This window comes from Galeopterus variegatus, unplaced genomic scaffold, assembly GCF_000696425.1.
Source record: "Galeopterus variegatus unplaced genomic scaffold, G_variegatus-3.0.2 Scaffold7957, whole genome shotgun sequence".
NCBI classification, from domain to species: domain Eukaryota; kingdom Metazoa; phylum Chordata; class Mammalia; order Dermoptera; family Cynocephalidae; genus Galeopterus; species Galeopterus variegatus.
In genome coordinates, this window is record NW_007734068.1 from 19,739 (window position 1) to 33,117 (window position 13,379).

General features: G+C 53.5%; 2 protein-coding genes across 2 annotated transcripts; both read left to right on the forward strand.

Moving 5' to 3' along the window:
* The first annotated feature begins 1,961 nt into the window (after nt 1-1,961).
* On the forward strand, nt 1,962-7,026 carry KLK15 (kallikrein-related peptidase 15). Its single transcript, XM_008592483.1, has 5 exons — nt 1,962-2,009; nt 4,669-4,814; nt 5,315-5,598; nt 5,719-5,855; nt 6,459-7,026. Exons 1-5 carry the CDS (start codon nt 1,962-1,964, stop codon nt 6,609-6,611), a joined length of 768 nt encoding a protein of 255 aa, XP_008590705.1. The 3' UTR covers nt 6,612-7,026.
* Nucleotides 7,027-8,327: 1,301 nt separating this feature from the next.
* On the forward strand, nt 8,328-13,367 carry KLK1 (kallikrein 1). Its single transcript, XM_008592482.1, has 5 exons — nt 8,328-8,373; nt 10,253-10,412; nt 11,707-11,993; nt 12,219-12,355; nt 12,902-13,367. The coding sequence occupies exons 1-5, from the start codon at nt 8,328-8,330 to the stop codon at nt 13,055-13,057; spliced, it is 786 nt and encodes a 261-aa protein (XP_008590704.1). The 3' UTR covers nt 13,058-13,367.
* Nucleotides 13,368-13,379: the final 12 nt, after the last annotated feature.

Below are 13,379 nucleotides of genomic sequence, written 5' to 3' on the forward strand. Positions count from 1 at the left end.
AACCTCAAGTCCCAGATGCTAAACACCAGACTCCAGACTCTAGATTCAAACACCTGGGATCCAGAACCCAAGCCCAAGACCTGTCACTCAAATGTCTGATTCCAGGATTCATAATCCAGAACTCAGACTTCAAAATCCACACTCCAGGGCTAGCTGATTAGCTCGGTTGGTTAGAGCACAGTGTTATAACACCAAGGCTAGGGTCCAATTTCTACACTCCAGACCCCAAATTCCAGGCTCTGGAATTTTGATGTCTTCCAATTTTCTGCTCTTGCCCTCCTGTCTCTCCCCCTTGAGGAACTACTCCTGGTGGGGAATTCCTACTTGTAGACTCAGACAATAGCTTCAGTCTAATAAATGCTCATTAGGCCTAGTCCCCCACCCCACCAGCCACTAAGGCGTCCCTGCCTGTAAATCTGTCTCCTACCCCACCCTACACCACCCCACCCCCAGACCCAGGTGGGGTTGGAAGCTTATAAATTGAGGCATTCTGGTGCCTGCTCCCCTTCTTCTTCTGGCATCTAAGCTGCACTAGAGGCTTCTGGAGGATCTGGAGGAGGTGAGATCTTTGAGACAGAATTGGCAGCAGGGGGGGCGGGGAGGGCAGGATGAGAGGAGACATGGACCACCCTGTGGGAATTAAGTGTCAAGGGCACTGGGTAGGTCCACGTGTCCTTTACTGAGGGTCCAAGTTGAACTTGAATGAAGAAAATGTCCTGGAGCCACTAGAAGGGGTCCGTGGAGTGGAGGGGGAGGGGATAGAGTGAATCAGGAGGATGTCCCTGAAAGTTCTTGTACCAGAGCCAAGAACATGGTCAGTTCAGAATGATCTCTCTGAGACCTCCTGTGTGCCAGGCCCCAGGCTGGGCAGTGCTGGGGACACAGAGAGAACCCAACCTGAGCCCCACTCTCGGGGACCCCTGATGGGGGAAAGGAGGACAGGCCAGACCTCAGCATTTGTGGGCATCTGTGCTGTAATGGAGGTAGAATGAGTGCTTGTGGGATCCAGAAGAGACACCTGTTAGGTACACTGGGGCCTCCTAGAAGAGTTGGGGTCTGAGCCTCAGAGGACAAACATATTTGGAAGATGATGGGAGGAAGGACTTTAATTCACTCCCAAAGCTTCTCAAGACCTCCCATTGGCCAGATCCTGCACCAAGCAGTACTGGAGATCCTGAATCCAGTCAGACTGGGCCCACCCTCGTGGAGTTCCCAGTCTGGTGGGAGAAACAGACACAACTGAGGGTCAGGATAGGTCAGAAAAGGCCTCAAGGAGGAAGTGAGCCTTGAAGGGAATGGCATACCTGGTAGGAGGAACAGCCTGAGCAAAGGTGTGGGGGCCTAAAATTGCAGGAGGGAAAATGGCAGCATTGGCCGTGTCTCAAAAGACAAGGTCATGGGAAGCCCAGCCAGAAAGGATGCAAGGGGAGAAGCCACTCATGTCCTTGAAAATGAGGCTGAGGAGCTGGGACTTTATCCTGGGGATGCTGGGGGTCCATGGAGGACTCTGAGCAGAGAAGCAGCACAGTTAAGTCTGGGTGTAGAAGGACCCTCTGGGGCCTTGGGTGGGGGACAAGCTGGGGGAATGGTGCAGACTGGACTAGTGGGGGACCCAAAAGGCTGGATAGGAGTCTGGGATAGCGTCCCGAGCCAGGGCCTTGGGGATGGAAAGAGATCCAGGCTGGTGGCATGATGTTGCATTCTGACAGGCTGTGGGGATGCCTGGGGTCTGTCCCCATGCCTAGAGGAAGTGTAGGTCCTCTAGAGATGGGGGGCCTTGGAGGAAGAGCAAGTTGAGGGCTGGGGAGAAGGGGATGGGGTTGTAAGAAGAAGTTTCTTAAACAGCATACAGGATGAGTTTGGGTCTGGAGGGATTCTAGTGGAGGCAGAAGGACTCAATTCACCTCTGTTCTCTCTCTCCCCTCCTCAGACTTCAGCTGAGCCCTGGTCCCTCCTCCACAATGCGGTTTCTCCTCACCTTCTCCTTCCTGCTGGTGTCCACAGGTGAGGTGGACTGAGGTTGGATCCAGGTCTGTGGGAACGTGGTGCCCCCTTTTCCAGTATTTCCATGCCCTATGATCTGCCAGCCCCTACCTCACCCAAAGATCACCTGATGATTCTTCCCTCACCCTGGTCCCCACCTCAGCCACCTGCCAATGTCCCTGAGTCCTCACCCCACCATAAGAGCTGCCAGGGGCCTGGGGCTTCTCTGGAGTCTCTATGTTGCCTGGGGCCTCTCACTGCCCTTGACCATGAACAAAGCCCTGGGATCACACAAACCTGAGTTTGAATCCTAGAGCTGCCCCTTCCTTGCTGTGTGATCTTCAGGAAATTGCCTCACCTCTCTGGGCCTCGAATGCCTTCTATGTAAGACAGCACCTCCCTACGACACTAATGGAGAGATCCCAATCGCGTAATATAAGTGATACACATCATAAGCATTAAACACGTGTTGAGAGGCCAAGAGCAAAGACTCTCGGTTGCAATATTGCCACTGCCATTTTCTAGGCACTTACCATCTCTGTGACTCAGGCTCCCTGACTGCAATGGAGACAACATTCCTTCCCTCACAGGGTCATAAGGATTCAATGTAGTCATGTGTGAGGCCCTAGCACATGACTTGCCCTGGGTAGTGCCCTGTAAGATGTGCTAGCTTTGCTGAGCACTTAGTATGTGCCAGGCACAGCACTTAGCCCTTACATACAACATCCATATGAGGTGGGCACCGCTGACCTCATTTGACAAGGGAGGGGGCTGCAGGTCAGAAAGGGATGGCCACTAGGTCAAGGTCACCCTGGGTGGCAGGAGAACTCCTGACCATGCTCAGCCACCACCCGTGGAGAAATTAATTGTAATCTGATGCCTCTACCCTGGAGAAATTGGGGGGGTAGACTTTCATTAACCCTCCAACCCCAGATGACCCTCACCCCTGTGGGCCCCTCAGACCTCCCCCATGCTTCCAGCCTCCCCTCGGGCTCTTTCTGTGCTCTCTTCCCTGCCTCCTGCCTGCCTGCTGCACCCAGCTGGGGCCTCCGCTCTCCTCTGGCTTGGACTGGCCAGATGCAGTCTTATTGCCCAGGTGTTCAGCCTGTGCCCTCCACCCTTCTCCTAGAACAACCTCACCCTTCCATTGTTAAGCCCCTTGTCCACCACATCCGCGTTCTCCTGGCCTCACCAGAGCCTTTGGCCCTGTTCCTGACCCTGGTGGGCAAATGTGGGCATTTGATCTGATTGTACAAATCCTGCCCCATTGTGGGTGTTTGTTTGCATGGCTGTGACCTTGAGGGGACACATCCACGTTGTCCAATGTATGGGGCTGTGGTCCTGTGACCTTGAAACATCCCTGATTTTGCCCTTGTGCATGGTGCTGTTTGGGGCGGGGGTTGGGGGAGTTAAGTGTGCAGAGCCCTGTGTGTCCACATATTGCCCACATCATGAACCAGATCTCCATATGTGAAACCAGATGAGTGACCTTTAACACCACAGATCTGGCTTGGGGTCTGGTCTAGAGATGGATAAATATGTCCTGTCCTGACCACCTTTGACTCCAGCTGTGTTTTTGACCTTGAATGCCCAGCCCTGTGTCCAAGTGTTGCTCTGGAATCTGATCACGTAGTTCCACATCTGAGTGTTGGCCCTCTGAGTTGGTGTCTGCAACTTTGACTTTCTACAAAATGGCTTGTGGATGAATCACAGTTTTGACTTTGAATATCATATCTGAGTCTGTGCAGATGTCTGACTTACTTTGGCCATATTTGTGTCCACAACCTGAACATACACATGTATGTCCCCACAAATAAATCAAGTTGTCCTTTGTTAAAAATAATTAATATTTATTAAGCAGTTACAATGGACCAGGCACCATTCACCACACACACACACACACACACACACACACACACACACACACTCCTATTTCATTCTTACAAACAATCCCCATTTTACAGATGAGGAAACAGAGACACAGAAAGGTCAAATTTGCTCAAAGTCTCACAGCTAGTATGTTTGAGCACAGGGTTGAGGGCTCCACCTTCTTTGTCCAGACCCTGTGAGCAAGTGTGCACATCTGTGACACTGGATGTCAAGACCCACACTGGAGACTGTGAATTTAGATCTGATCTATGTCCAAAGCTGTGTGTGTACACGTCCATGTCTTAACTGTCCATACTCATTTACACATACAAACATCTGTGCTGTGACTCTTTTGTTTGTGTGTGCGTGTGTGCTGGGATTCTTGAAACTGCAAAACATGTACCTGGCCAAAACTGTGTGTCATACATACTGAGTGGCCACATTCGTTTGATGTCTGTGACAATTTGATGACCTTGAATGACAGGTTCTAACTGATCACCTGTCTCAACTGTATCCAGTGTCCCTGTCTCCACCCCTAATCACAAACGGCTTCTTGCCCTCTGGTCCTTTCCCCTTTCTCTCTCTCCCAGAGTCCTGTAGCAAATGGCATGGGGGCTAGCGTTCTGAAGAAAACATGCAGCATCTGTAAAAGCCAGAGAGGACATTGCTTCAAAGCAAATATCAAGGACTTCTTAAGAAATCGGGATAAGGCGTAGGTGAAAAGTAGTAGAGAAGGCAGGGTGCAAGGAAGACGTAGGGGGTGATGAAAAGGTTCCTGTCTTCAGGGATCTTCTACCCCTTCTCCCAGCGACCCAGGATGGTGACAAGATGCCGGAAGGTGAGGAGTGCGTGCCCCACTCCCAGCCGTGGCAAGTGGCCCTCTACGAGCGTGGACGCTTCAACTGCGGTGCTTCCCTCATCTCCCCACGCTGGGTGCTGTCTGCGGCCCACTGCCAAACCCGGTATGACAGCAGAGCTCAGGGTCCTGACGTGGCCTGGCCGAGTGGGTGAGCGGGGGAGGCGGAGGCTGGTTCCTGGCTTCGAGTGGGGAAGAGGTGCTGACTAAGGGGTTCTGAAAGAGAAAGAAGCTGAAGGTCCAGCCCTTAGGTGAGGCGGGATGAGGATTCCGAACTCTCAGGTCCCTGAAAGAGGAAGGAGACTGGTAAGTTTGGTTTTGACCCCCCGATGCGGGAAGTGTCTACGGATCTGAGAATCCTGGATCTGAGAATCCTGGATTCCGAGGAAGGAAGGGCTGGAGCCTGGGGGTCGAGTTCCGGGTGTGTTCATGACTTCAGGCTTCGTGGTCCCCGAGGGGCCAGGGCCGGAACCATCGGCATCAGTGTCTTCGGAAAGGGCAAAGGGGTCTCCAGATTACCAAGGGTCGGGGGACCCCAGGTTGCCTAGTCTTTGATCTTTCTGCCTACTCCTCACTCCACCTCCGGGCAACCACGCGCCCACACAGCTTCATGAGCGTGCGTCTGGGCGAGCACAACCTGCGCAAGCGCGATGGCCCGGAGCAACTGCGGGCTGTTTCGCGCGTCATCCCACATCCGGGCTACGAAGCGCGCAGCCACCGCCATGACGTCATGTTGCTGCGTCTAGTGCGGCCCGCGCACCTGACCTCCCAGGTCCACCCCGCGGCGCTGCCCTTGCGTTGCCCCAGGCCCGGCGAGGCCTGTGTGGTCTCCGGCTGGGGCCTGGTGTCCGACAACGAGCCTGGGACCACAGGGAGCCCCGAGTCACAAGGTGCGTGAAATGATGGAGCCGGATGTCAGGCCTAGGGGAACCCTATTCTCCAGGGCTCTTGGGCAGAGGGGACAAGGGCCGGAATTTATGGGTCTGCTTCAAGCCCACTGTCCTCCCCAGTGAGTCTACCAGATACGTTGCATTGTGCCAACATCAGCATTATTTCGGACACATCTTGTAACAAGGACTATCCAAGGCGCCTGATGAACACGATGGTGTGTGCCGGAGTAGAGGGCGGAGGCACGGACTCCTGTGAGGTCAGAGCCAAGAGGGGACCATCAGGTGGAAGACGAAGGATGGGGACAGGTTTGAGAGTTAGAACAGGGTTGGGCTTTCTTTGCTTTGGGCCAGAGAGGATGTTAGGGTTAGGTTTGGAGGTGGAGTAGGAAGAGCACTTAGAATAGGGTGAGAATGGGGTGAGTACAGATGGGGATAGGGTTGGATTGCATATGAGGTGGATAATGTGGCAGTTGGTTTGGGATGACATGAGTTGGGGTTAAGAATGGGAACAGGTTTGGTTTGTTTTGGGATGGGAAATATGTTGGGGTTGAATTGGAATGGGGTAGATTTCGTTTGTTATGCAAAAAACATGGAGATTGGGATTGGGTTACATTGATGTGAGAATGGACATGGGTTTGGTTTAATTTTGAATGGGGAAGATATGAGGCTTGGGTTCAGTGGGGTTCAGCTTAGTTCAGTTGGGGTGGGGTTGCATAGGGGTGGGATTGGACATGGGTTGGGTGAGTCATAGTGAGTTGGGTTGGGGTTGGATTGGGTTTTGGTTGAGATTGTGAATGGTGATTAGTGTGGGGATTCAGGAGGTTCCCACTAAACCTGAGACCCCCTCCTTATCCCCACAGGGTGACTCCGGGGGACCCCTGATCTGTGGGGGTGTCCTGCAGGGCATTGTGTCCTGGGGTGATGTCCCTTGTGACACCACCACCAAGCCCGGTGTCTATACCAAAGTCTGCCGCTACTTGGAGTGGATCAGGGAAACTATGAAGAGGAACTGACTATTTTGGCCTGCCACCTGTGTCCCTGACTGAGCAGAAGCCCCCACAGCTGGCTTGCAGCCTCATCCTGACCTGGGACAGAATTGGGCCATCCCCCAAGACCCTTTCCAAGGCCCAGATGTTACCCAAGAACTTGTCCTGCCTGAAGCCAAAGCTGATTCTCAAGGTCACCTGTATAACACCAAGAAAACAGAGCTCTGATCCAAGTTTCTTTGTAGGAGTTTCTGTGACTTTCTTCTGGAACGAAGGGAAATGGAAGCCAGAGATTGGGTGGTGAACCTAGAGACACCGTACACTGTTACTTTTCACTCACTGCCCCCATCCCTAGTTGTGGAGAAATGGCTTGAAGCCGGTCTCTCTGTTCATTCAATACATATGACCATCTGTGTTTTCTTGAACAAGAGGCCGAATCTCGCTCAGCCTTGGTTTCATCATACTGATTACCTTATAGGGATTAAATAAGGTAATTCATATAAAATGATGAGAATAGTGTGTGGCACTGAATAAATACCCTGTATCTGTGGACCCCAGTATAAGGACTCAGCACACACTAAATCATAAGAGTGACTTCTTTTTCTTCAGGATTTAGTTCTGCACTTCCTGATAGCCATGGCAAAAAAGCAAATAATCTCCTTTCCTTAGCCAGGTTCCTGACATACAGCAGAGCCTGGGACCCTGTGAGCTGCTTTGATTTTACTAAAGAGCCAAGGTAACATTGTTGGAAGCTTATGGGATTACTGTTGAAACTGCAGGAATCTAGTTCCTGATTCTCTTTAGAGACCCAAAAATGTGAATTTCAAGGCCACTGAATGTTGAAGTACATGAACCTGGCTCAAGGCCTATTGTATTGGCAGAGTGGGGGGATGGTAATTGAAATTTGTGGGGAAGATGATCTTGAACTGGGAGGGCAGGTAGTCCAGATCTCTAGGACTTTGGAGAACATGACCTCGAGCACCTATATCGGGGAAAAGGAGTGGGAGAGTCATTGGGACCCCAACATTGTTTGGGGGTACACTGAACTTAGAAATGCTAAAGAATTTACTCTGGGAGACTACTAAAACTTCATATTCCTGTATCTGGGGGTGCTAGGGATGTATACCCCAAAATTTTCTTATGAAAGGAACAGTAGCTTTGGGGACATAGATCTCAGGTCTGGGAATGCAAGAATTGGGGCATTTTGAAAACCAAGGCTTGTATTTCAGTGGAAGCTGGCAACTGAGAATTTGGTTCTGAGTGGGTGCAGGGAATCAGAGCCCTCACTGCTGGTATTTGGGGGCACACCGGGTCTTGGAGTTCAGGGCCTTACTTAGGGCTTAGGTATATGAGGTTTCGATGGGGGCAAGTGATTCATCCATCCTCCTGTTTCTGCTCCCTCTCGTCCCCCCTCACTTGTCTCACTGGCTTTGTCCCCCAAAGCAAGGCACCAGGAGCCACAGGCCCTGCCCCACCTGGCCTCAGCCCTGGGAATGCATCCAGTGTGATCATGATCCAGGGCCCGCAGGACAACAGGTGCTGGCTCTCCCTCTCCTTCCACAGCTCTGAGGATGGGAGGGGATAATCCAGCCCCCAGGCAGCAGGGGCAGGGCCTTGGCCAGCATCTGGGTGCCAGCAGAGCAGGGGCGGGGCTCTGAGGGGATGAAGGCTTTTAAAAGGCTCTTAGGGGAGGTTCCCAGCACCTTGCTCACCGCCTGCCTGTCCCTGGACACCTCTGTCACCATGTGGTTCCTGGTTCTGTGCCTCGCCCTGTCCCTGGGGGGGACTGGTGAGATAGTGGGGGGATGAGGGAGGGAGAGTGGGCCCTGACTCATGCTGCCCTCACCCCCCATAATCCTTCCCCTCTCCTCACACCCAGCTTTGTCCTTCCAGCCCACAGCTCTCCACAGACCACGGTTCTAGGCTCTTTCCTGTCTCTCCCAGCCCCACCCTAAAATCCTCCCTCCAGCCCACTACATAGCCAAATTCCTCACAGTCCTCATTCCCACACTAGGTCCCTACCGTCTCCTAGGAACCCTCCATACTTTCTACTCTGCCCTAGTCAACTCCCTATCACCAGCCACTTTACCAAAAGGGCAGATTCTGTGCCATCTCTGTCTTCTCTTTGGGGGGACCCCCAACTCTTCTATGGAGCTCCCCTAAGCCCACTGTACTCTGGACCCTGATGATCCCCTCCTACCCCCTAGTTCACTATGGCCCAATGGTCTTGCTCCTGAATCCACAAATCCCTCCATATCCAACGACTTCCCATCCAGAAGTCAGTTCTCAACTGTCCTCCAGACCCTGACATCTGATCCTACACCCAACCTCCCAGGTCCCCCAAATTTCATCAGACAACCCCATTTCCCAAACAGACTGGTGTGTGACACCAGATGGGCCCCCTTCTTGGTATGGGAAGTCTGCAAAGGTCCCTTCTATCTTTGCCCCAGAACCATCCAGCACCCCTAGCCTTCTCTCCCAGGAAAAACACCCAACCCCCCCAACTACATACTTTTTTCCTGGTAGAATTTCCATCCCTCCCAAAGCTCTGGCGCTTCTCCTCCTCCTGAATCTCTCCTGCACAGCTCTGGTTTTCTGGAAACCACCCACAGGATCCTGAATACCTTCCTAAACCAGCTATCCTGCCCTGACCTCTCCCCCAAGTGCCCCAACATGTGATTCTAAAACCCCACATCAAATGGGTCCTCCACTCCATTCCCACAGCTGCTTGGCCCCCGTTTTGACCTCTTTACTCCCGTCCTTGGACTACCTCCAAGAGAACTCCAAATCCCTCCAGTGCCCTCAGACCATGAACCCTATCCCCATGAGAAACAGACCCTGTCCCTCACCCTATCCCAGCCTCGCCCTATCCAAGAATAACTACCACTCACTCGTTGCTCCTCCTGAGCCCCAGCCCAGCCTTGACCCCAGCCCTATCCCCCAAGGCCCTCATTCCCTCTTACATGCCATTCCTGATTCACAGAACCCCCAAAACTCACAAGAGTGCACTCCCAGCCTTAGCCCTAACCCTTTATTTTACCCTTTCACTTAGAAGCCCCAAATTGTAATTCTCCCACTCCAGCTGATCCCTCTCCAGTCCCAATCCAGGGACCCCAAATAACCCCCAAATTCCCCACCCCAAATGCACTTCTTGACTTTTCAGACCTGATTTCCTAAAGCTGTATCCTTTACTGAACCCTGAAAGCCCAATCTAGGCCCTGTTTCCCCAGCCCGGGAGCCTCTTAACCCTCCAAATCCTTCCTCTCTCAGTCTCTGATCCTCTCCCTTGGGGCCTTTATCCCTGGATACTGGAAGCCCTTTCTATTCTCCCAACCCACCACTTCTCATCCCAGTCCAAGACCCCAAATCACTTCAAATGATCAGACACCCAGACCAAATGTCTACTACAGACACTGTCTTGTGTCTCCTTTCCTGATCCCTGGGGTCTGCTCTGTTCTGTGAGCATAAAATCTCCCCACCCAAGACCATCCACCAACCCGCAAACCCAGGGAATAGTCCAGAATTCCAGGCCCTTCCCACGTCCCCAGACCCCCAGCCCTGGTTCTCTGCCCCATGTCCCTTCAAACCCACAGCACAGCTCCTTCTTCCAGCCCAGTCCTCCAGCCCCTCCTGCCAACCATGCTCCTGACTCAGCACCCCCTCTGCAGGCGCTGTGCCCCCCATCCAGTCCCGAATCGTGGAAGGCTGGGAGTGTGAGAAGAATTCCCAGCCCTGGCAGGTGGCTCTGTACCATTTCAGCAACTTCCAGTGTGGGGGCGTGCTGATACACCCGCAGTGGGTGCTCACGGCCGCCCACTGCCTCAGCGAGTGAGTGGAGCCTGGGATTTGGGGAGGGAGTGTCTGTGCTCCACGGGAATAAACAGCTGTGCCTTTCCGCTGGGGTGACCTCAGATGAGGCTGTGGAACTGTGGGAGAGAAGGAAGGTGCTGGTCCACGTCCTATGGGGAGAGGCAGAGCTGGGACTGGATCACCCTCTCCATGGCACCTGGGTCACCCTCTGTGTCTCTCCCTGTGCCTCGGTATCTGGCAATGTGTGCATCTCTCTGTGACTGTGTTTTGGCCTCTCTTTCCCTCTCTCTTCTCTGTCTCCGTGTCTCAGTGTCTCTCCCCGTCTCTGTCCATGTCTGGGTGTCTCTGCGGCCATCTCTTTCACTGTATGTCTCGTCCTCCGTCTCCCTGCCCATCTCTCCCTCTGTCTCTGCCTCACTCCCCCTCCCCCATCTCTCCTGCTCACACACCCAGGAGGGGCCTAAGAGGACCCCCCTCCCCCAGAGAGAAGGAAGAGATTGATCCCCAACATGTGTGTGTGTTGTGTGTGTGTGAGGGGACACTGCTCACTGTGCCCAGCCCCAGCCTGCAGGACAAGGAGTCCACTCTGGGGAGACCCAGGGAAGGGCTGGTTTGAGCTGGAGCCGGGCGGGGGCCATTGAGGGGAGGAGGAAGAAGAGGGAGAGAGAAAGGGGAGGGCAGGGGGCTGGGGAGGGAACGGGGACTTGACCTTGGGCTGCGGGCCAGACCTCAGGCTGCTGGCAGGCCTCCCCTCCCTGCACGACGGCCCCAGCTGCAGCTGAGCTGCTCTCAGGCCGGGCTCCTCCTCCTGCACCTGCCCCACCCCCTCCATGTCCTCCCTGCCTTTCTCTCTGTCACCTCCTGGCTTCCCCTCTGCCTCCACTGCTCATTCCCTCCTGTCACTTCCCGTGTCCCGTTCTCCTTTGTCCAGTTCTCACTCCCTTCCTTGTTCGTCCTTCTCACTCCCTTTCTCTTCCCTTTGTCTACTTTTCACTGTCTCTGTCTTTTCTCTTTCTTATCGAGTCTTTTTTTTTTGCTCCCTCTTCCTTTCAAATTTTCTCTATCCTTTTATGCTGTTTTTCACCTCGTTTGTCTATTTCCGCATTTGCCTTTCGCACTCTCACCTTCCTTTATCTTCTCACTCACTGTCTCTTTTTCTCCTTAACTATTTTTCCTCCTCTCTCCCCTCATCCCCACCCCCATGTTTTTCTATTTCTCTTTCTCTCCTTTGGGACCCTCCCCCATGTTTCCCTGCCTCATATCCCCTTTCCCCTCCTCTCTCCTCATTCCCTCCATCCCCATCTTTCTCCAGGAATTACCAGCTCTGGCTGGGTCGCCACAACCTGTTTGAAAACGAAGACACAGCCCAGTTTGTCCAGGTCAGTGAGAGCTTCCCACACCATGGCTTTAACCTGAGCTACCTGAAGAACTACACCCGCCACTCAGATGATGACTACAGCCACGACATCATGTTGCTCCGCCTGAAGGAGCCCGCCAATATCACAGACGCTGTGAAGACCCTGGACCTGCCCACCCAGGAACCAGAACTGGAGAGCACCTGCTTCGCCTCCGGCTGGGGCAGCATCACACCAGAGAAGTGTATGCTTGCGCCACACAGTGCAGTCTGGAGCCCAGACACCTGGGTCTAAGGGATGTGGGGCTAAAGAACCAGGTGGGGTCTGGTTACAGTCCTTTTGTGGGTTTTTTCTGGTGGCTGGTTGGTACAGGGATCCAAACCCTTGACCTTGATGTTACAAGGTCGCGCTCTAACCAAATGAGCTAACCAGCCAGCCCAACAGTCCTTTTTTTCTCCTTTGCCCATAGTATCGTACCCAGATGAACTCCAGTGTGTTGACCTCAAACTCCTGCAGAATGAAGTGTGTGAGAAAGCCCACACGCAAAAGGTGACAGAATACATGCTGTGTGCTGGGCATCTGGAAGGCGGCAAAGACACTTGCGTGGTAAGCCAGCCCCTCCCCCCAGTGGCTTGAAGGGCTGGGGGAGGGGACTCATTCTGAACTAGGTCCTGAGAGCTAACCAGCCATCTGCTCCTCTGCTGTTTAGCTGTAACCACCCACTCAGTGCCATAGCTCCCTCCTCCATTTTCCCCTCCCCATCCAGATACCACCTGCATCTCACTCCTCCACATCACAGTTCACCTGTTCTCCCTTTAACACGTATTTACTGTCTAGTGAGAGAAAGCTTCCTTGAGAGATGGTCTCTGAGATGAGCCCTGCGGTGGGGAGGGTCCTGTAGGTGGGCTGCTCCTCCTCCTGCTGACCCATCTGCAGGAACTGTCCTCCTGGACCCTGCCCACCATGCAGGAGCTGGACTCTGAAGTTTCTTCCCCATTGGCCAGAACCCAAGCCACTGGTTGCATCTGTTAGAATCCCCACCTACCTTCTGGGAGTGGGCTCTGGAATCCCCAGATCTGAGAGCTGGAACTGCACAGGCAGAATGCAGGCCCCGCTGATCTTTCTCATTCACTGTCCCTCTTGTGCTCCCAGGGTGACTCAGGGGGCCCACTGATCTGCAATGGTGTGCTTCAGGGTATCACATCATGGGGCTACATCCCGTGTGGCCTCCCCAATAAGCCCTCCATCTACACCAAAGTGCTGCTCTATGTACAGTGGATCAAAGACACCATGGCAGAGAATTCCTGAATGCCCTGTCCTGTCGCCTTCCAGTAAAATCGAATATGCATCAAATGAGCGTCAAGTTCGGGCATCATCTGGCCTTCAGACACCGGGCACCTGGGCACCTGGACTCTCGGTACCCATCTGGCTGAGGCTAGAGCCTACCCGAAGCCGTCCCAGTCTTGTGCCCGAGGCATGTGGCCAGGAGCAGGTGGAAAGAGAAGGAGCCCTGACAGGTGTAGATAGTCAGGGAAAGGGTCAGATCCTAAAAAGGGGCTGGGCCTGACCGACCTTGCCCTTGCCTTGCCGGGGAGGGTTGGTTATGGGGGCAATGGAGAGTCGAACGCTG